Raw genomic sequence first — 23,332 nt, 5'->3', positions numbered from 1 at the left:
GTGTGAGATTTTTCATCTAGGAGCTATGAAAATGTTCTAAAATTGACTGAGGTGATGAAAGTACAACTCTGTGAAGAAAACGAGAGCCACTGAGTGTGAAAAAGAAGAAAGAGGAAGAGGAGGAGGTTAGAGGACTAAGAGGAGGGGGAGAAAAACAATCACCATGACAAAGAAAACTGAAAGGAAAAAACTTTCAGCTTTTTCAGATTGGCTCTTTCTGAGTGTGCTCCCTCAGAGCTGAGCCACCTTCCAGTATGCTTAAATAACAGCCTGAGGCAAAAGCACAGGGTACTCTTCAGTCTTTACTAAGCATTTGTCTTGTCCTAAGCATGTGCATGTGGCCTGATGAATTCTCCTGATTTCAAAGAAACTCCAAATGCGCCTCTTACTCCAAGAAATTTTCAATGTGTCCTCTCTGTTTCAGGAGTTGTATTTTATAATTTTAAGTTTATAATCCTTTGTCTCAGGCAGGTGAAGTTTGATTGTTTTCATACAGCATTTTACCTGCCACTTTTACATCTTGAGCAAGTTCTGGGATCAGTCAGAAAGAGATGAGTATCATGGTTCAGTCCTTCAGGTTGCCATGAAACATAATGAAACATTCTGAACATTCACCCCAGAAACCAGGATTAGGAATTCACACTGGAAGCATGGCCTGGCTCCTCACTGAGGTGAGGAGAGGATGAAGAAAAGGCCAGGAAAGGCATCCTGAGGTTTTCCTGCCATTTTTAAGTTAGTTTTTGCTTTATTTGGTACCTGTCCAGTTACTGAAACCCTTTAACCTTTTTACAAATCTCTGAGAAAGATGCTTCTACCAGTTCTTGCTTGCAGAGGTGCAGAACCCTAGAATATCTCACTCCACCATCTTGCAGATGATACCAGTAAAGATTTTGCAGGGACAAAAAGTAATTGCAAGTTAGTGCAGACTTTTCTCTGACCATTCTAGACTGTGAAACTTTTATGGATTTAACAGCTGTATCTTTTCATCCCCAGCAACTACCACTTTGCCTGATATAATGTAATTATTCAGTAAATATTGGGAAATAAGTGATTGTATCAGTGAATGAATGGTTACTCATAAACTTCCAAGTTCTTTTATGTATCAGTAGATAATTTATAAATATAATTAATCATGATGTTAGATTAAAGGAGAAAATGCAATTAACCATTTCAAAGATGCAGAAAAATCATTTCATAAATATTCCTGAGCATAATTTTTAGAAAAGGAGGATCATAAAATAACTTGTTTAGCATAGTTAAAATCAAGCAAATATCATTCTTACTAAGGAAATAATAGAATGATTCTCCCAAATCAAGAACTATATTAAAATGCCAATTATCATTGCTTCTAGTGAATATTGTAGAACCTAGCCATTGCAATTTAATTTTTAAAAATTAAAGAAAACCCTATGATTGTAAATAATACTAATATTATTCCAGATGATTGTCACATAGAAAATTTCCCCAAATCTATATGCAAGAGCTTTAAAATAATATGCTTGTAGCAAGGTGGCTATAAAAATTCAATTAGCATTTCTACACACCAGCAGAAAACCAAAAACAATCATTTCAAAGAAATTACATTATAATAACAACAAAACTCTAAAGTACTAGGGAAAAATATTTTTCAATATATTAAAAATTATAAAATTTTAAAGAAAGACATTTTTAAAAGACTAAAATAAATGGAAAATCAACATTCATGGTAAGAGAGACTATCATAAATAGGTTACTTTTCTCCCAAGTGATTTATATATATCTAATGCAAAATTCTAATAAAAATTCCAGAAGTGCTTTTTGGGTAAATTAGCAACCTGTTTCTAAAATTTATATGGAAAAGAAAAACCAAAGGGTGATGAATGGCCAATACAATTCTGAAGAAAATATGTCAAGGTTATAGTTCTTGTCAGAAAAAATTGTTACTATAAAGTATTATATCATAATTAAAGCTGAATAGTATTCCTGCTGAATGAGACAACTTAATCAATGTATCAAAACAGAGAGCTCAGAAACAGACCTACAAATATATGGAACTTAAACATATGACAGATGTGGCATTGCAGACCATTAGGGAAAGTATGACCTATTTGCTACCTGATGCTAGATAATCTATATTGGAGGAAAAAAAAAAGAAACAGGATTCCTACTCAAACAACATATAAACATTAAGTCTAAGCATTCTAAGGACATAATTATGATGAGTAGAACCTGAACATTTTTAGAAGAAAATGTAGAATAATATCTTTTTAACCTTGGATAAGGAAAAGATTTCTTATAGGAAATGTATACCATAAACAATGTGTAATTTTAATCACATTCATTTTAGGTTTTTTCCTTTAAAAGACACTATTAAGTTTGTGAAAAGGCCACAAACTGGGAGAAGATATTTGCAATGCATATAACCAGCAAAGGATTATATCCAAAATACATAAAGAAATTCTGTAAAACTGTAAGAAAAAGAATAACCACCCAAAGTAAAATGCCAACATATATAAGAAAAGATATTCAACTTCATTAATAATAAAGGAAATGTCAATTAAGACAAAAATGGATAGCACTGTACAAACACTAGCAAAAATTTAAAAATCTGATGTTTATAAGAATTAAGAATATATGGAACAATAGGAATGTTTGCATTGCTAGAGTGGGTGCAAATTGGTAAAAACCATTTTGAAAATAATTTTATAAATTTCTACATTTTCATACCTTGCGACCCAAAAATTTCACTTCAATGAATATACCCTTAAAAATGTATGTGTTCAGGTAATGTCCTAAGATATGCAGAATAGCACTCTTTAAATGGGTTGCTATATTAATTAATTAATCAATTAATTAAAATTAAAATTCCCATCACCATAAAAGTGGATAAATAATTTACAAATAAATTCAAACCTTCATAAAGTATATTAGTGAAAATGAATAAGCAGGCAATGTCATAAAGTGATGAACTTAGAAATTTAATGTAGTCTCAGAAGATTACATACAGTATAGCAATATTTTGGAAATCTCAAATACTTGCAAAGCTAAACAGTATATTCTGCATACATATATATGTGATAACACTTAACTTTTAACTAGGATATGATAAACACAAAACTCAAGATAGTAATTATCTCTGTGACAGAGGCAGGGGACTAAATAGGAAAGGAACATGGAAATAAATCCAAGTAATGGTGCCACTGAGACAGAAAACACTATTACCGTATTGCCCATTCTTCTCCTGCTATCGTAGAATTTATACAATTGACTATATCTTAAACTATTGTTTCCCAAACTGTGTATGGTAGAGCTAGTCTCAGTAGACGTTTTTACCATCATAGATCTACAAGGTCAACTCAATTAGGAATATGCAGCATACATATTCTCTCTCTCGAGTTTCACAAATCATGTGTGCAGATTAAATGCTCAGAGAAAACCTTAAGCAAAGTAATCTCCTTAACCTAAAATATTCTAGTATTTTTCCAAAATTAGTTGACTATTGTGGCAGCCACAGGATGCTCTTTTTACATCTCCCTTAAGAGTCCACCACATGGTTCAAACCAAAGCCTCATTTTCCCTGAGCCCTGGGTACAGATTCTAGAGCTGGGTTTTTCTTGCTTAAATGCAGGACCCCTCTAATTGGTAATCTTCTCTCTAGGGATGATGAAAGTCTGGCCAATACTTTCTCAGAGCTGCATTGCCATTTGAGGCATTTTCCACCCAAACTTATTTCTTTACCTCTCTCCTCTCTTTTTTCACAGGGATCAGACCTGCATTGTGGTCTGAAAGTTTTCCTTGACTACACTTCCTTCCTCTATCCTTTTAGTCGCACAGGTATTTCACTCCATAAATAACCTCACTCCCAACATCATTTTGGAGTCTGCCTCCCAGGAGACCAAAGCTTGCACAACCACGTTCTTTTTTACCATAATGACACATATTTTCCCATTGGAAAAAATATTCCATGGAAAACTCTTTAGGAAATGCTGTTTTAAGTCAAATTGTATTGCTGCCAAATGAGGAAATTATAAAAACATTTTATTCATTTTAGCTCATTCAAACTTTCATAATAGGAAAAATACTCTACTAAAATGATGTACGTGTTCTTTATTCCTCTGAATCCCTTATTCTTTATTTTAAGAATGAGGTTACAGAAAAGTAACCTCATTGTCACTCCAATATTTTTCATTAAATAACTTTGCTATTCTGATGAGTAGTATGCTTTATTTCACTGAATCATGGATTTGAAGCAAAAGCTCTAAGGAAGTAAAAAGTGAAAAGGTATCTTGTTCAATTTTTATTAATTTTTAAAAATTATGTATTTTACATTAAATTGAATCAATTAGTTACAATAGTCAATCAAACTGATGAAAAAACATAAAGTGGGTAAGCTCATTGGGCATTATACAGTACTCTATGCCTCATAAATAGCCTATAACAAGAAACATGTTTTTTATATTCTCATTCTTTTTATTTAAAAAATTAAAAATGACTTAATGAGTGTGGTAACTGGAGAAAATAATTCCAACAAACTAATAAAACTTAAGTCTCTCTGACTTTGAGTCAAATACCTAGGGGAAACATCACAAAGTGAAATCACAATCTTGCCAGGGTGAGCAACTAAAATGTCAATAAAACATAAAATATCCTACGACACCATTCATCATTTCTTTCTTTTGTTCATTCATTCATTCATTTATTCATTCAGTCATTCACTCATTCATTGACATAAGGTTATTAAACCCCTAAGTGTATGCATACACCTGTGCCAAGTTTTATAGAATTCTATTGGAATAAGACTTAAATCCTGAAACATGAAAAAAATATTCTCAGAGTTCATTTTCAAGTAATTAGCATGACTAGAGCATATTTAGTTTCAAAATTATGATTTCATATTTATTCAGAGTAATTAAATAATCTTTGGATCAGCATATTCAAATCAAGAAAACAGGATCCATTACTGTAATGAGATAAAGTTTAAATGAACCTCTTTTCATAAAGCATTTATATTGGATTTTTTAAAAATGCATTTGTCTTATTGGTTTCAAAATGTCCTTCCTTAGAACTTTTGTAAGGGAGGCTGAGTTAACAACCTATTATTATGTACTCCTTACTGAGCTGTTAATAGCTTCACAGTCTTTCAAAGAATACACCTGCTACTCATAAAAACATTTATGTTGCTACAGAATTTGGCTGTTTTAATATCATGTATTTGCAGTGACCTTGTAGAAGCCATAGTGATCTGATATTTTTAGGGGAAAATCAAGAATAAAGGATAGCTATCTATTTATTTAAGTATAGCAACAGAAAATCAGAAAATAATTTGATTGTTATAAGGGTGCTACAAAATCGTGGTTTTTAACTTCCTTGTAAATTTTTTATGCTTTCTGAGTTTGTTTCCATTTTTATTCTTGAAATTTTGTCTTTTTAATTTTATATACTTAGAGTTATATTCCTACATACATAACTGTACTTTTAATTAGAAACTGATGACTTAACTACTGTTAGAAATATTTCCACAGAACGACTGAAAAAGGTAAAAACATTTGGAATTAATTTAGCTCTTCTTTAAACCTTCAGTAATGTAAAATCATGTCTATAATGATAAAATGCAAAATCTTAGCTGAGGAGGTATTCTGCAGTTCTTCTTGGTTGAATGCAATATAAATTAATTGTTTTTGGCTAGGTTTCAGTTGGCAAAGGAAAATTGTTCCCAGAACCTGTGTTTGATCCTTCCATTTCACACAAGGACATTTAAAGAAGGCAATCAACACAATCATCATTTCCATATGTCCCTTGATTCCTGTTAATTCATGGGTAAACCACAGCAGGTGGATGGAAGAAATCTGTCAAAATTTAGTTGCACTTAAATGTGTATAGCTATTACTAATCCACAATTTTTAGGTAACGTTACACCTACTTATTGAATAATTTGTCATAACATTTTTATTTAGAATGTATTAATAACTTTGTATTTTTAAAAAGAGTCCTTCTGAAGACTTTAATTGATTAGTACTGGAAAAAAGAATTTCATTGATGTCCATCTCCAATATGGCAAATAAAGGAAAGTAGCTGCCACATGTATAGTCCCTCTTAGTTCCTGAAATGTGTAATATTCAAGAACTATTCTGAATCATTAGTTTTTGTTGCACCAATGAGGGGTACGTGAGCAATTAATAAGTCAACCGGCCATGTACATAGGAGCAACTCACTGACTTGAGGCCCGAGTACTGACTCTGAAGGAGAATCTGTCACCTTAAGAAATCTCTAGATATTGGTGTTATTTCCATACATAGATCTCATCTACACTCCTAATTACTTAAGGTGCGAGACCCCTGGGAATTTGGCTGATTTATCTTACGAAATTTCTTTTTTTATATTATTATTTTATTTTATTTATTTCTCTCCCGTCCCCCCACCCCGGTTGTCTGTTCTCTGTGTCTATTTGCTGCGTCTTCTTTGTCTGCTTCTGTTGTTGTCAGCGGCATGGGAATCTGTGTTTCTTTTTTTGTTGTTGCTTCATCTTGTTGTGTCAGCCCTCCGTGTGTGTGGCACCATTCCTGGGCAGGCTGCACTTTCTTTCGCGCTGGGTGGCTCTCCTTACGGGGTGCACTCCTTGTGCATGGGGCTCCCCTATGCGAGGGACACCCCTGCATGGCAGGGCACTCCTTGCATGCATCAGCACTGTGCATGGGCCAGCTCCACACAGGTCAAGGAGGCCGGAGGTTTGAAATGTGGACCTCCCATGTGGTAGACCGACGCCCTAACCACTGGGCCAAGTCTGCCGCCTTATGAAATTTCTTGACATGTAATGGAAGAATGAGCACTACTGTAGTTCTGGTTAATTTACTAAACAACCAATGTAATTTCTACCCACTAATTCAAAATATAGTACATTATTAAAATTCATGTATTATTCTAAGTGACAGATATTTCCACGAACTACATGGACATTTATTTAATAACAACAACAGCAACAATAATCATTCTGTCTTACATTTGAAGAGGATGTTCCAGTTTAGGAATTACTTTCACTTGCACTCTTACTTAATCCATTACAATACTGTGAGGAGAATGGAGGTGAAGCTTTTTTATGTTCATTTTTTATATGAGTATGCTGTGGCTCAATAATATCAACGCATGCTTAAGTTTACCTTTCTTGTGAGTCACAAAACCAGAATGACCCTGTTTCTCTGAATTTTGATCCATACTTTAACTAATAAGGTCACTTAAATTTTCAGTAGATATATGACCTTGTTGAAAACTATAACAGAAAACAGGAATCCCAGTTTAAAACATTGAGAAGCTCAGTCTTTTGATCTACAAAGTATATATCCTCCTAAACTGTCATCAAAACACTAAAATGGAAGTGAAAATAAGGAAATTAATTTGCTCATTCTTCCTAGTCAGGATATATAGGTGAACTTAGATACATAATTTCATTGTTATTATAGAAGAAATAATTTCATTCTTTTTCATGGTCTCTTACTTTACATAGTTAGAAGTGGTGATTACAGTGTCTTGAGCCCACCAGTGGTAGTTGATAAGGATTCTAAATTCTGTGAAATAGTAACAAAACAATCCATTTGAAACTTCATTCGAGTAATCTTGAATTTCAGAGGTTTTTATGCTTTGATTAGAATTGAGAATTATTTCTGGTATATAGAATCTATATTACATGTTTTCTTTACATCTGTGTTTGTCAATATATTTATAGAAAAAAGGGGGATATAAAATCTAACATATTTAATATACAATAGTTCTTAGTGATATTTGTCTGCATTGCAGCACAATGTTGAAGGTTACCTAGTATAATAAATAATAGCATGGAATCTAGGGCTAGTGTCTCTAAATTCAAATCCCAAATCTACCAATAACATCTTGAGTGGCCTTGAACAAGTTACGTACCCTTTCTGTTCCTCAATCTTGTCATCTGTAAGAACTACTTCATCGAGTAGCTTTGAGGATTTTCTGAGTATTGCGGGTGCCTAGTACCTACAACACAGTAAATAGAATTGTTAACATAAAAAATTACCTGTATTATATTCTGTTTATATTTCCAGTGAATTTGTTTTGACTAATTTAACCTGTCATTTCAGGCTAAAAAGTCATGCATTCCCTCCAAAGAATTAGATAATTGGGGTGTGAAACTTTATTAGTCTTTGTATGTTGATGCATATGCTCCAAAATACTATCAGCCAATCTAGTGGAAAAAAAATAGGATCAATTAATTATTCCAATTAGAATTTAGGACTATGAAATGCAGATTAATGCTCAACCTATCTGTTCCTATTATCTTTTGCTGCATAACAAACTAAGATTTAATGGCTTAAAATAAAAATTTAGAGTTATTATATGTCATGGATCTATGAGTCAGACATTTGAGCTGAGCACAAAGAGCCCATTGTCCCTCTACATTTTCAGGACCTCAGCTGGAATGATAGAAACCCCTGCAGGGGACTGGGCATCTCTCTCCCTCCCTCCTTTCTAGTTCTCTTTCTCCCTCCTTCCCTCCATCTCTCCAACACTCCTCCAATATGGCTATCTTGCACTTTGAGCAGGGGACATAAACAACTTTTCCATGAGAGGATCATAAAGACTGTGCACAATTTTTAATTTGCCATACTTATTGATTTTAAGTCTGTGTAGTATTATCTTATTTCTAATGCTCCTAATTTGTACTAATTTAAAAATGAATATATTTCAGTACTGGGCCAGAGCATATTTATTAATTTTGTATATGCATGAAATAATTAAAATTTCTGTCTAAATAATTTTGTCCAAAAATAATGTGGTCTTAAAAAACCTAATGCATAAAAATAGATCAAAATAAGAAAAAAGAGAAAAGAAAAAAAATGGTGAGTGAGTTATAGCACTTCCACAAAGAATTTTGTCCAGATGTTTGAATCTGGATTGTACATTGGATTACATTAATTATTCAAAACAAATAAAATATGATTATACAGGTCAAATGATCCAAATTTGAGAATAAGAATATTTCTACATGTCTAAGGAAAATTCATTCATTACCAGTACCCACATGCCCAAGTACATTATGTGAATATTTTAAATGGGCAACATTTTTTGTGACCATCCCTAATGAGCAGAGAGCTCTTCACTTTGGTGGGTGCATCTTTCTTTTTCCCTAAATTTGACTTATTATTTCTTTATAGGTCATTTTCTTTTGTTCTAATTTAATTTCAAAACCAGTTTATTCAAATGAGTAAATGAATAAGATATGTTCACTGTTTGATAAAACAGATAACCATAATATGTCTGGTAAATGACCTTACTTTGGCTTGAATTCCTATAGTTGCCTTTAAAACTGTCTGCACTCATTTATATATTTAAGTGTTTCTGGTTTCAAACACCACATTGAAACTGAAAGAAACTCTTTTTTGGTGGCTTGTGGGAAGTCAGTTTCTAATTTGCTTATTAATATTGCATACCTTTTTCTCTCAGGGATGAGTTATAACTCAGTTTCCAGCCACAGAACTTGATAAACCAATATTTATTTTACTATGTATCTTGAGGTATTCATTTGATCACATTTTAATGTTATCAGTTCTCTGAAAAGATTCAAAATCAATGACTATGTTAGACATTTAACTGAAAAATATTGGGTTATTTAGAGCATAACTGTGTGCTTTTCAAGCCAAGACAACATCACCTATAACAAAGGTTTAAAATTTGTTGTTTGGGAGCCTGGACTACATTTCTTGAAACTTAAATTATGCTTTGTACCTTTATAGATCAGTGTTGATAGATATCTTCATTTTAGTATTGAACAAAACAATGATATGTAAGAGTCATAAGCAAATCAAAAATAAATGCAATTCTACCATGGTGACAAAATACATTTAAATGGAAAAGATACAAATGGAAAATAAACCTTCAGAAAGTGTTTTCTATCTGTTCTAAATGAGGCTAAAAAATTCTCATGCTTGTACGTTTAAATGAGCTTCTGGCTCCTTTTCAATTTAAGAAGTTCTTTTATCACTATGTAGATGATTTAGAAAGACTTAACCTGATGTTCTTTACCAGTAATATTTCTACAAAACCTTTCCTCAATTCTACTGGCATTCCTGCTCTAATGAAATTTATCTTACCTTCTGTCCAAAATATCTAGTTACAAAGAGTCAATGTTTGAGGCCAATCCACCTGCATTTATCATCTGGATATTTCATTTTCAAAGATTTTCTCTGTTGTCTTTTATTTATCTTACCTATTACATAATTCAGTGAGCACTATTTGAAAAATTTTAACTGCTCTATGTTTTTCTTTTATAAAAACAAGTAGCCTTTAGCTTTATTTTTTAACAATTCATATTCCAGCATTAAGTAGAAGTATTCACAGGCCTGTGCATGCATTGCATTTCTAGTTTTATGTCTGTTTTAGTTTCCTGGCTGCTAAAGCAAATACTAAGCAATTGGTTGACTTAACAACAAGAATTTATTGGCTCAGGGTTGTTGCAGAGACTAGAATCTTGCTTCCTTCTCCTATGTTCTTCCTGGCTGGCAATCTTTGTAGTTCTTTAGCTTTTCTACCACACAACAAGCACATGGTGGTGTCTTGTCTTTTATGTTCCAGGTTCCATTGACTTCCCTCTTCTCGCTGCTCCCAGGGGCTTCTCTTATTGTGTTCAATTTTCTTTGCTTATAAGGACTTTAGCCAATTAGTACACAGGCCCGCCCTTATTCTGTTTGGGCACACCTTAACTAAAAACCATCTTCAAAGAGCCTGTTCACAAAAGTGTTCTCAGCCATAGTACCATGGATTGAGACCTGAATGTGCCTTTTGAGGGGGACATGATTTGATCCCCAGCAATGCTACTCCATTCTGCCATGTTGTTCTAAGTCTTCACTTTGAAAGTGCTCATTTTAACATTTAGAATAATATTTTGTATTTGAAGAAATCAACATATATGTACTTATGTTTCCAAAGATTTTTAGTGCTTTCCTTTCTCAGTAGCACTTATTGCTAATTTATGCTAATTGTATAATAAAATTTGTTTTTATATAGCTTTTAAGGTATTTCAGTATGAAACTATGTTAATATTTGACCTAAAATACTGACATCAGAAGGAACTGTAAACTTTTCTAAAAACATGTGACTTAAAATAATTGTAATCGTCAAATATTCTAATAATGATTATGATTTTTTTCTTATCCTATTCCCTCGTTTAGAATTTTATCCACTTTCAATCCAATAAATATAAAATCTCTAAATGTGTTTCCCTCTGCTTTGTATTTCCTCATTTTTCTATTTATTATTATTACCAAGTTTCCACATGATTTTAAAATTCTGATAAATTATCAAAATGTTTATGGCTAAATGACAACCTCAGAGTTGCTGTTTGTCTATGATATATTTTTAAGAAATATCATTAAGGAATTTTGGAATTAAGACACATTCTTCAGGGACAAGTACCAAGCTTTAAGCATTTCATTTTTACTTGCATACCTTTATAATTATTTATGGGTAATACAGCATGAAAATCAATCTATATCGCATCAGTACAAAGGTAGTTTACACGAAGGCAGATGGGAAAGTTAATGCTAAATAAATAGTCAGAAATATATATAAAAAGATATATCAGCATAAATCTCATTTTTTAAACATACTGTTTTGTAAAATATTTTCTGGCAAGCAAAATCTTGGATGTTCTCCACAGTGTTCATAAGAGAACAAGCAAACTGTAGTGACACAGTATTACTGCATTTTGATTATGAAAGTATTATAAACAAAACATTTTTTCTCATCTCTTATTTGACTTATTTAATTTATGGAAATTCATTTTAAATTGATATAACATTAAGGAGTTAAACTTATAGAACAATTAAATCATTAACTTTTTCATTCAGTCATTTGAACAAAATATCATGAAAGCCTGCAAATGGTAGGCTCACTGTTCTAAACAGTGGGACTAAAAAGGGAATAGGCAAACAAAACACATTTTACAAAAGCAAAATGTGACCCCTGACAGCATCTACAGGATTACCTTATGGTGCAAGCCTATCATTTTCCATTTTTAGATGTGTTACCTATTCATAAGAGCTCCTAAAAGAAAGAAGGAATGCTATATTACACGTATGCAAGAGCCTATATTTTTTGCTTCATCCTAACAAAAAGTCTGAACAACAAAAAGTTGTCTGAAATAGTAGAGCCTTTCCAGTTCTCACTGACAAACTGATACGTCTGGAATTCTATTGGTCTCATCACAGCAAGAGAATGTCCTATAGGTCACAGTACAATAATTTGGCTATTTCCCCAACAGTAAATTTAATCATTATTATAAGCAATTAATTATCTAAATATGTTATCTACCTTGAAAGTCAATTATGAATGTTTAATTACAAATCAGTATTTTTTTACCTTCAAGTGTACTTCTGTGGCAACTACTATTGTTCAACATCTAATTGTTCAGAGAATGTGTTTAATTTTAAGTTTAGGTGAAACAAGATACATATTGGAAGGGATATATTAAAAATGTCATAAATGCATTCCACAGGGATTTGACGTTATCTCATATTTTGGATTACAGAGAATAATCAAGAGTTGATTGTAGTAAATTATAGCTGTAGTGTATGAAATGATATTTCTCCAAAAGTGCAGTCAAAAGTAATTGCAAACTTAGAATATCTACTTTACATTTTTCTTACTTAAGCATATTTTGCATTTTTTCAAAATTAGCAAACTTTATTTCAACTTCAAAAAATAAAGTAATAGACAAAAGGCAGTTTAACAAGTTATGGAAGCATTACTTTTTAAAAACCTGTCCAGACACATTTATCTTATTTAATCCTAAAAACAAAATCAATTTTTCTCTAGTGTTCAGAAAGATGAATAAATGAGCACAGATTGTTTAAACGACATGACCAAGGTCTCCTTGTTAATGAAGGAAATTGAAAAAAATGCTTGATCATATTCAATCTTATAAAATGAAGTCCTGTATTTGTGCTTATTTTTTTACCTTTAGCACTGATATAGTACATTCTTTGCCTTTGCTACAAAAATACTTCAATATTACTGTTAACAATAGTCCCTAAGTGACAATAGTTGTATCTTTCCCATGTATCACCTTATTCTTAACACCTTGTAGTAGAGAAACATTCTTGTATTTGTATTATAACCACAATCATCATCTACCACCAAAATCATTATAGAGTCCTTAGATCAACCTCTAGCTGTCTTTCAATTATTCATTAGCCTCCCAAGACTACCCCTTTCAGCCACAATCACATTTATAAATCAGTAGTGTTAGTTATACTCATTATAATGTGTTATCATCAACTCTATCTTTTCACATATTTACAATCAACCATTTTTTTCATTTTTTAATTTTCTTTTTTTAAAAGATAAATAGATCAAACAAAATGTTACATTAAAAAATATAAGAGGTTCCCATATACCCCACTCCCCAAATCCCCCACATTCATTGCATTTGATGACTACACCTTGGAGCACTGCTACACAGCATGGAATATAGTTTATGTTGTAGTTTACACTCTCTCCCAGTCCATTCAGTGGGTTATGGCAGGATATATAATGTCCTGCATCTATCCCTGCAATATCATTGAGGACAACTCCAAGTCCCAAAAATGCCCCAATTTTTCTCTCTCCCTGCCTTCAGCAACTCCCATGGCCACTGTCTCCACATCAATGATATAATTTCTTCCATTGCTAGAGTCACAATAATTCTATAATAGAGTACCGGTAAGTATAATCTATATTTTAATCCATATTTTATTCTTCCATCCTGAGGACCCTGGGATGGCAATGTCCATCTCATCTCTAAATCGAGAGTGGATTTAGATACCACATGGCTGATGGATGGGATTCTCCTGCTTGCAGATGTAGACTCTCGGTTCCTTAGTGTGGTGGTTGACCATCCTCACCTCCTTGTTGGCTAACCTGGGTAAGTCCAATGAACTGGAGAGTAGGTGTTGCAACTCTACTGAGGCTCAGGGCCCAGCTGGCACATGGGCTGTCTAGAGATTCAAGTCTCCTGAATGTACACTAACTCCAGCACCAACCACAGGTTCAGTAAAAGTGACAGAAGAGGCTTGTGTGGAGAAGTCACTGCTGAGTCCAACTCCATTATGCTCAGGAGCACAAATTACAAAGTAGCGCCCACTGGTAAGGTACTGAACTCCAGAACCATCTGCCATGACCATAGGACCTGGGTGTCTCTGTCACCCTCAAGAGCACCACTATCTGGGGTTTTATCTACTCTGGCTGTCTCTCAGATCCTGCTGAAATGTGCATAAGTGCAACCCCTCTAATGACCTCTCAACTCATTTTGAAGTCTTTTATCCATATAAACTCATTTGTCTTTACCATTTCCCCCTTTTATTCAAATTGCATCACCAGCTGGTGCTTGGTAGTAATCCCTTGGCACCAGGGAGGTTCATCCCCAGGAGTCATGTCCTACAATGGGGGGAAGGTAATGCATTTATTTTATCTTCAGTTGTATGCTGAGTTTGGCTTAGAGAGTGGCCACATCTGAGCAATATGGAGGCTCTCAAGAGGTAACTCTGAAGCTCTAGGCCTACTTGAAATTTCAAGCACACAAGCTTATAAGCATAGTCATCAGTATCAAGAGCCTATCATTGGACCATCCTTCTTCTCTGGTCTTTGTCCTTGCACCTGGGGATTGCTGCTGTTCCATTGGGGAATGAGACAGAGCTCCCCAGAATGGGAGCTCAGCACTCCCTCAGTTGTGTGAAACTCTACCCACTATGTCAATACCCTACAAATATCCAAACATATCTATACACCCTGAATGTATGCCCAGGCAAACTCCCTCCCATGCATCCCCCATCAATGAAACCCCACACCAGTGCTCCTCCCCTGCCACAGTTGAACCCCTCTGTGATCCACAACTTCTTCAAAAATGAAACCTAATATATTTCCAAATTCACTTAATAGGAAAATGAAATAGTAATGATAAGTTTAAAGATTAGAAATAAAATACATAATAATTTAGAAAAACTAAACTAAAAAATAAATTGTGGTATTAAAAAATATATCATAAAATTTTTTTGACATTTTGCCTTTCTACATATATATTCAGCATCAGATTCCCATTCTCAACCCACATTCTATCTCCTAGTAACCTATATTCTATAGTTTAACTCCATGAGTTTACTCATGGTATTTAGTTCATATCAGTGAGACCATATTCTATCCAACCTTTTATATCTGGCTTATTTCACTCAACATAATGTCCTCAAGGTTTATCAATGTTGTCATATGCATCCCAAGTTCACTCCTTCTTACAGCTTAATAGTATTCCATCATATGTATATACTACATTTTGTTTATCCATTCATTGGTGAAAAACACTTAGGTTGTTTCCTTCTTTTAGAAATTGTTAAAAATGCCAATATGAACATCAGTGTGCAAGTATCTGTTCACATCTCTGCTTTCAGTTCCTCAGTGGTATTCCCAGTAGCAGGATGCCAGCTCCCTGAGCTACTGCCAAACTGTTTTCCACAGAAGCTGCACCATTTTACATTCCCACCAACAGTAAAGGAATGTTACTATTTCTTGGCATCCTTACCAGCACTTGTAGTTTTCTGTGTTTTTTTGTTGGCTTTTTAAAAAAATGGCCATGATGTAAGGTGTGAAATGATATCTCATTGTAGTTTGGATCTGCATTTCCTTAATAGCTAGTGATGTTAGCAATTTTGATGTGCTTTTTGGCTATTTGTATTTCCTTTTTGGAAAAATGTCTATCAAAGTCTTTTGCCTATTTTTAACTGGATTGCTTTTCTTTTTATCATTGAGTCATGTGATCTCTTTATATAACATGAAAGTCAAACCCTTAATGGATATGTGGTTTCTGAAAATTTTCTCCTATTGTGTAGGCTGCTTTTTCACTTTCCTAACAAAGTCATTTTAAGCAAAAAATGTTTAATTTTTTTTTGCAATTTTTCTCATAGCAGTGGTCAATTTTTGCCTGAGAAAAACATTTCAGAACCCCCTACCAACCAGCTTCTTAACCTCTTCTCTCCCCAACTTAGAAAATCTATCTTCTGTATTTCAATAAATGTGGGGGGAAAAAACCAACTTTTTATTTGCCAGCAACAGAACCCAACTCTATTATTTACCCCAACCTCAGGAAGGTAGCATCAAGAAAAGCTTAGGTTATAGAACTTCAAGTGCAGTTTAACTGTCATATATCACTGTGGTGCTAAACTCCAGAGAGAATAAGTCTAATCATTCTAGCTTGCTTTTATATCTGGAAACATCAGTATTGTTTGTCATAAGCCTATCTCCCCATGCTGGTGAGTTTAACTTAAATCTGGTCATAGGGGAATCATTGTGAGCTGGAAGTCATCCCATCTTATGTCTCCTACATTGGAGAAGCAATTTAAGTATTAATAGTTTAGTTTCCCAATAATATGTGGCCAGAGCTGCACTGATATACCCTATGTTGAATGGTTTAGGTTTTGAAAACAAAATACAAAGAAACAAAATTGCAGTGTAAGAAAAAGGAAGAAGAGTCATCAACTAGATACCTACCAAAAGCCTAAAGCAAACATAATTATATTTAACAGTAGCACATTAAAATCCATGCCATTAAAGAAAGTTAAGGTTCCTGTTTTTAAACTTACTATTCAATATTCTACTAAAAAATCTTAGCCATTGCAATAAGATGAGAAAAATAAATGAGGTTTTCTCTTTTATTCCTACAGTAAATGTTATGAAATTATTCAGATAGGTCTTGCATAATTTTTTTGTCTTATACTTAAATATTATAGGGCTCTTGTTGCTATGGTGAATGGACAATTTAAATGTAATTTCAATTGGTAATTGTTATCTAACTGAATTCTCTTATAGTCCTACTTCTTTTCAGTTAATTTTCTAGGAATTTCTAAGTAGAGTATTTTCCACATATTTTTTTAAAAAATCATTGTAAATTTCAGGAAGATAATTAAGTTATGCCTTAGGAAGAATTATTCTGTATACCATATGATTTGGCTAAGGTAGAATAAGTCTTTCTCTCTCCAAAGAACTCTAAAAAAATATTAGATTAATATTTATATGGGATTAACCAAGACAACTGAGACATGAAAGGAAATGAATGACTTTAAAGAATATATGCTCTTTTATGATATTGCCTATTTTACAGAAGTACTATAACTTCAGTTCCTGGACTCATGGTGTTCATTCTGGGACCCTACTGTACAAATCCTGAAATTGAAGTACACTCAGATTTGGAAACTCTCTCAGAAATTGATTCATTGTAATTAAATCTAAAAGATACCAGATTGTCCATGTATTAATTTTAGGGAAGCTGTCCTTTCCAGAGACAAGTATATTTCTATCTGCTTCTTCAGTACTTGAGAATCCACATGAATAATTGAAAATTGCATCATCAGAGTAGACATGTGAAATATCCTAAAGAATATTTTAGCCGGGGCATGACAGTGAGCCCTGTTTCTCGGTCAGTAAAATAAAGTCCAATAGATTCAGTGTCTCTCCTCCTTAGGCAATACTGTTAAATATGTACCAAATCTAGTATACAAGCTTTCCTTTTCCTAGGTTCATGTGAAATACTTTTCTTTCATTGAGTAAAATGTTTTCAGATTTGTTAATACCATTGTTTAGGCAACCAGAGTCTTTCATAACCTTTCAAACTTTATGTTTCTAGGCCAGGTAGCTCTTGATCTATCCAGGAAAATATCCTTCTGCAGAAAATGTTTCATATTCATTATATGTGGTTTTAACTTGTTTATTTTTAAGAGGATTTTTGTGAAGACGTTTCTATTGTCTTCTCTCATTTATCATTTGATCAATGTATCTGTGTGTGTGTGTGTGTGTAAGGCAGAGAGGCAGGGTCAGAAAGAAAAAGATTAACAATGACTTAAGAGACTCCTACTAAAACTATAAATATCCATTGTTAAAATTGTTAGGCAATCTATAGCTTCAGTCTTCTAGCCAGTAGAACAAGAGCTTTGCCATTGGCCTAAGTAGACCATTAACAAAAACCATAATGATTATGGTAGTAGGGTACTAAGTTTTAATACCACTCATACTCATTCCTGATAGTTCTAACTTCTAAAAGAATCTCTGGATTCTTTCAAATAAATTCTATTTCCAGTCCTGAACAAGAATATTTTGTGTTCGATGCAAGATGGAATGAGTTGTAAGCCCTATATAAATCTGTAATCTGTTTATATGGTGTAATAGCAAAAGAGAATAAAAATAAAGGCCATATGTATAGATATGTTAACCTTAATAGAAAATAATTTTAACTTTGAAATATTAATTTAAAACCTTTGTTATTGAGAATTGTTTTTGCCAATTGCGTACTATTTAAATAAATGTATTATAATTGTGTGCCAAAAAATCATTCGCTGTCTGATTCACAAGTTGTATTAGTTATTTCTAGAGTCTTTATGATCAATATTATTCATGTTTTAAAAACAAAGTACAAATAAATAAAATTACAGTATTAAAAAAAAAGAGAAGTCCTCAACTAAGTATCCACCAAAAGCCTGAGGCAAACATAATTATATTTAACAGTTATAAATGAGAAGTCATTCCATTAAAGAAATAAGCAAGATAAGGTTCTTGCTTTTACAGATACTACTCAATATTATACTAAAAAATTTCAGCCACAATAGACTGTAGGGACATAGATAGCCTATTTCTCTTCCCTAAAATTACAGTTTTCAATTCGAATTCCAACAGGATCCAGACTCTACTAAGGGTGTCCCTTTTTGTTACACAAAGAGTTGACCCCTATAGAGAGAAGTCTAAATTCAGAATTTTAGTTTAATGATTCAATGTAACAATAAGGTCAGTTACCCAGAAAAGCCTTGATTCTTTGCAGCTGAGAAGAAGCAATGCCTGTGAATAAGTTCTAGGATCTTCCAATAGAAAAAGAACCATATATAAAGGTCTATATATGAAGGAAGTAATATATGCATATCCTGTTACACAATGCCTATTTTCACACAATTTGACTCACAACAATATATGTATACAAATGTATAAAATAAAAATTGTATTTTTTTATTTTAGGAAATTGATAGATATATTAAAATACATTGTTACTAAATTTTTTCTAATAATTGATAAAGTCACCTGTACTCATTCAAGTAGTCATAATGCAGTAACACTTTCAGGCAACAAGCATTAGCACACAAGACTACCAATACTCTCAGCTAAGGAGCACTCTACCACCCTATCCTTAGTTTAGTGTGTTCCCAACCCATGGGGTTATGCTTTGGAGCTTTCCTTTATGTTTATGCCATTTATTTACTTCCTGGCAACATTGACTCATAAAAGTGTACATGTGATAATCCATATGGAGTAGCCATTTATGGATCTGTCATAAAGAATTAAAAAATATTCTTGGGAAATTAGTAAACACGTAGTGCTGAATAATAATACACCATATGAAAATTTACCAGGTATAATTAGTGCAGTACTTAAAATGGAATTTGTGGACAAAGTATATATTTGAAAAGACATGCTGATTATTAATGAGTTAGGCATGAAATTTGGGAAATTATGAAAATAACATAACACAAAAAAATTAATAAAATAATTTATAATAAAGGCATATATTTAATGTAACAGAAAACCAAGAAACAATAGAGAGACAACAGAGCGAAAATTTGCTTTGAGCCACTGGAAAGCTTAATCAAGAAATAAAAAATATAAAAATAAACAATGTTAAAAATGAAGAGAGATACTATTACAGATTCAGCAAAGATGATAAAAATATTAAGAAAATTTTATGACCAACAGAATGTATTGTCTAGCAAGTGCAAAATGTACATATACTACAATTAGCAAATCCATTCATAAGTTTAAGCTTCAGAAAAAATTTGCACACATACCCTATGCAAGTATGTTCAGAATTCTGCCTGCCAAAATTAATAAAGCGATTTAGATTGTTTTGAGGTGCTCTTTGGGAAGCACTATTTCCACCTAAGGAAAGCTATGAATTGGAAGGAATGTGTAAACAGAAAGGCAATTAGCAAAACTTCCAGAGCAATAGTTTCCTATGCTTTTCAAGGGTAACAGCTAACTTGGTTCCCCAAAAGCTTGAAAACACCAAAGGAGAGAGGGCTCCTATAAACTGTGAGAAGGCACTATCATGAATGTTTCAGTATGAGCCCTTTTCTTTGTCATGGTTACAGGTGGTAAAATGTAAGACAAGGCAGCAGTTGCCACAGTGGTGGTGAGTGAGTCAGACTGAGCAGCCAGTTCAGCACATTTACTATTTAAGAATTTTCAGTCCAGGGATGTAACTACTGATACGCTTTTGTATAAAACAACAAAAATGCTGAAAGCTGACTGCAAAACATGACTTTACTCCCTGTAACATTATTGAGTAGGAAATTACTACTTAGCCTGGTTTTGGTGAAAGAGCACAGACAACATGTAATTCTTATTGGTGGTCATTCTAAGAGTAAACTTCTGAATCCATATATTCTCTTTTTGGGATAAGATTGAATTCTTTTTCTCATTGCTCTAAGATTTTTCTCCCTGTAATTTCATACTGTGAAATGGTGCTTAAAATACACTATAACTCTTATGTTGCAGAAATTTCTGCAAAAGATAGAAAATCCTCCTCTTGTATATAGCTTGAAAAATCCAAATATTCTACAAATTTCCACCAGAAACAATATTGGCTCTTCTCATTGTGTCTCCAACATATAGCTCTTAAGCTTCCTAATTATACATGCCTTAATATCGGCAAGATCCTGCTTTAAATTCTTAGCAGATGATTTGATTTTATAGACCTATTTAAATTTCCTTGTATTTTATACTACGTGGATACATTTTTATTTACCTTCTAATCTTGATATTACCTAGAGATAAATATAAATTTCAGTTTGTTTTTGTTTTTTTTTTAATTTAAAATACTGCTAATTAACTCACTTTTTTCTTTGTACGTTATGTTTAATAAACAGTTTTATTATCTAGGGTATACATGGCAAATTCAATTCTTCAACTAGACACATTGGTCTTTCATAGTATATAAAGGTGTAAGAAATGAGACTATAAAGTTTAAAAATGATCCTTATGTTAAGGACATTTTCTCAAAAGTAGCTTAAGGGAAATGATTTTTATAATTCTAAATCTTAAAGTATCACCAGCAAATAAAGGCAGGTGGCTCATTCTATACGTATGTAAATTCTTATAGTTCATTTGTCACTCTGGAAGATCTCCTGAACAACAGAAGTTTTCAGGCAGTGACTAGATGAAATCTTGATGGAAATATTTTAGATAGAATGCAAGCTTCAATTAGTGACCTTGAAAGCCACTTCCATCCCTGAGGATTTCTACCTTTAAAATTATGATGAGAATAGCAGAGGATTAATTTAAGGATTTGGTGACCTAATCTGACCTAGTGAATTTAGAAGAGTTGTTATATACATATGATTTTTTTTCAGATACCTTATTAAATAACATATAATATACGAAACAGTGTTAAGTTTATTTGTCCCCACCACCAGCATATTGGGACACCCACTCATATGGACAGGTAAAATAAACTATGCTTTTCTGAGTTGTTGGGCAACAGAACCAATTAAAAACCCTGAGTGCCTCAATCAATCATAATGCCCTGTCAACGCAATTTGTTATTAGGATAAAGTGAGGTAGTTTGGCAGTTAAGGCAGGAGACCGGGAACCAAGGCTCCAGGCCTGCCTCTGATTCCGCTGTGTTAAGTTTTTTCATACCTTTTTAAGTCTTCAATGCTCCTTCATAGGCAGATTATTTTTAAATCTACTTCACAAGCAATATGTAATCTGTATCTCTTTAAAAATAAATCATTGTATCTGGGGAATTGTCAATTTTCCCTCCTGGGAAAAATCCCGTCATTTTATGGCTCAAGTTGACACAACTTCAATTGTTACTACTGGGAAATCACCAAGTTACGGAACAAAGCAATTGATTCAGATAACCAACTTCAAACTTTAGAAAACAATTAATTCATTTTTCCTTTTACCCACAGGTCTACCCACGGATAGCGCCGGCATTTTGGCACTACCTGCGGGTAGAAGTGAGTAGCGGGTACTTGAATTCTCCCACCTTTGATCCTTGCACTCTGCTGGTGTGGTCTGATCTGATGTGCCCATTTTGCTCGAGCTGCAGCTGCCATCCGTGTAAATGTGCTCTTCTGCCATCACCATTCCTTAGAGTTGAACCGGTTATCACATCACCGGAAGCACAAGTGCAGTTCATATAAGATTGATCGGTTTTCTTAATCAATTTCCAAATCAAAAACCATATCATAAGCATCATAATGATAAATAATTAAATGCTAAATTATGGAAAACCATGCTTATGCCTTTTTTTTTTTAATCAATATTTTTTGATATTCAGAGCATAATTCCTCAGCTTAACTTGGGAAAATCTGTGTGGAAAAGGTAAAATAACTGCTTCATTTCCTTTCTCCTCTTTTCTGTGCCTTAGGAGCATGACCAGCTCACCTACTCTTCCACAAGGTCGAAGGCCCCCAGTGTCATAATCACAGGTCTCAAGCCTGCGACCAAGTATGTATTTCATATCCGAGTGAGGACTGCAACAGGATACAGTGGTTACAGTCAGAAGTTTGAATTCGAAACGGGAGATGAAAGTAAGTTTCTGACAAGCACATTAAGAGCTTCATTTAGTACCTTTCCCATTTGAACTGATATTTAAAAATCTGACGTCCCCAAATTTTAAGTCTCCTCAAACTGGATTTGGTGCATGTGCATACTAACACAGTCATCTCAGTTAATGTTTTTGTGCTACCGTTAAATATTGCGTGAAGTATCTTGCTGTAAGGCAATTGTAATGTGTCCCAAGAACATCTCTTTATGCAGAATCCATCACGCACGCTGGACGATGTTAGCCTAATTGTTTACTAGTCCTAGCTTAATATAATATTTAATGAAAACTTGGAAAGAGGGTAAAGCCATGAGAAAATTATTTTAGCAGTTAGTTAAAAATTGTGCAGCTTTGGCTCATTATCTCAACAAGATCTATAAAAACAGTGATCAGGAGACAAACATTACTAAAAAGTACATTATAGGTTTAAATATAGATTTGTGGAGTTAATTAGAAAGTCAAATTAATTTCATAACCTCTAAGTACTGTTTATTGAGCCCTTAATAAATGCCAGAAACTGTGTAAAATATTTGGCATCTTTAAATCTTAAAATATAAATAATATTTTTCTATTTTTTCTTACAAGAAAACAGAGGCCTAGAGAAATTAAATAATTTACCCAAAGTCATGCAGCTGATAAGAAACTGAGCTAGAGTTTGAAACTAAGAGCTATCTCCTTCCAAAGTCTATATATACTCTCTTAACTACAATACCATCCTGCAAAGTC

The 23,332-nt window shown here is 33.2% G+C and overlaps 1 protein-coding gene across 16 annotated transcripts in view; it reads left to right on the top strand.

Moving 5' to 3' along the window:
* EPHA6 (EPH receptor A6) overlaps window positions 1-23,332 on the top strand; it is a 975,172-nt gene that overhangs the window by 623,452 nt on the left and 328,388 nt on the right. For 8 of the 16 annotated variants that reach the window (XM_058296024.2, XM_058296022.2, XM_058296020.2 and 5 more), the window contains 2 exons: window positions 21,969-22,016; window positions 22,430-22,592. In XM_058296024.2, the coding sequence (XP_058152007.1) occupies window positions 21,969-22,016; window positions 22,430-22,592 (211 nt within the window). The remainder of the gene's footprint in view (window positions 1-21,968; window positions 22,017-22,429; window positions 22,593-23,332) is intronic. The other 8 variants (XM_058296026.2, XM_058296023.2, XM_058296021.2 and 5 more) reach the window with 1 other exon arrangement.

The sequence above is a fragment of the Dasypus novemcinctus genome, chromosome 4 (assembly GCF_030445035.2).
Source record: "Dasypus novemcinctus isolate mDasNov1 chromosome 4, mDasNov1.1.hap2, whole genome shotgun sequence".
NCBI classification, from domain to species: domain Eukaryota; kingdom Metazoa; phylum Chordata; class Mammalia; order Cingulata; family Dasypodidae; genus Dasypus; species Dasypus novemcinctus.
This window is presented reverse-complemented; position numbering and strand designations above follow the sequence as displayed.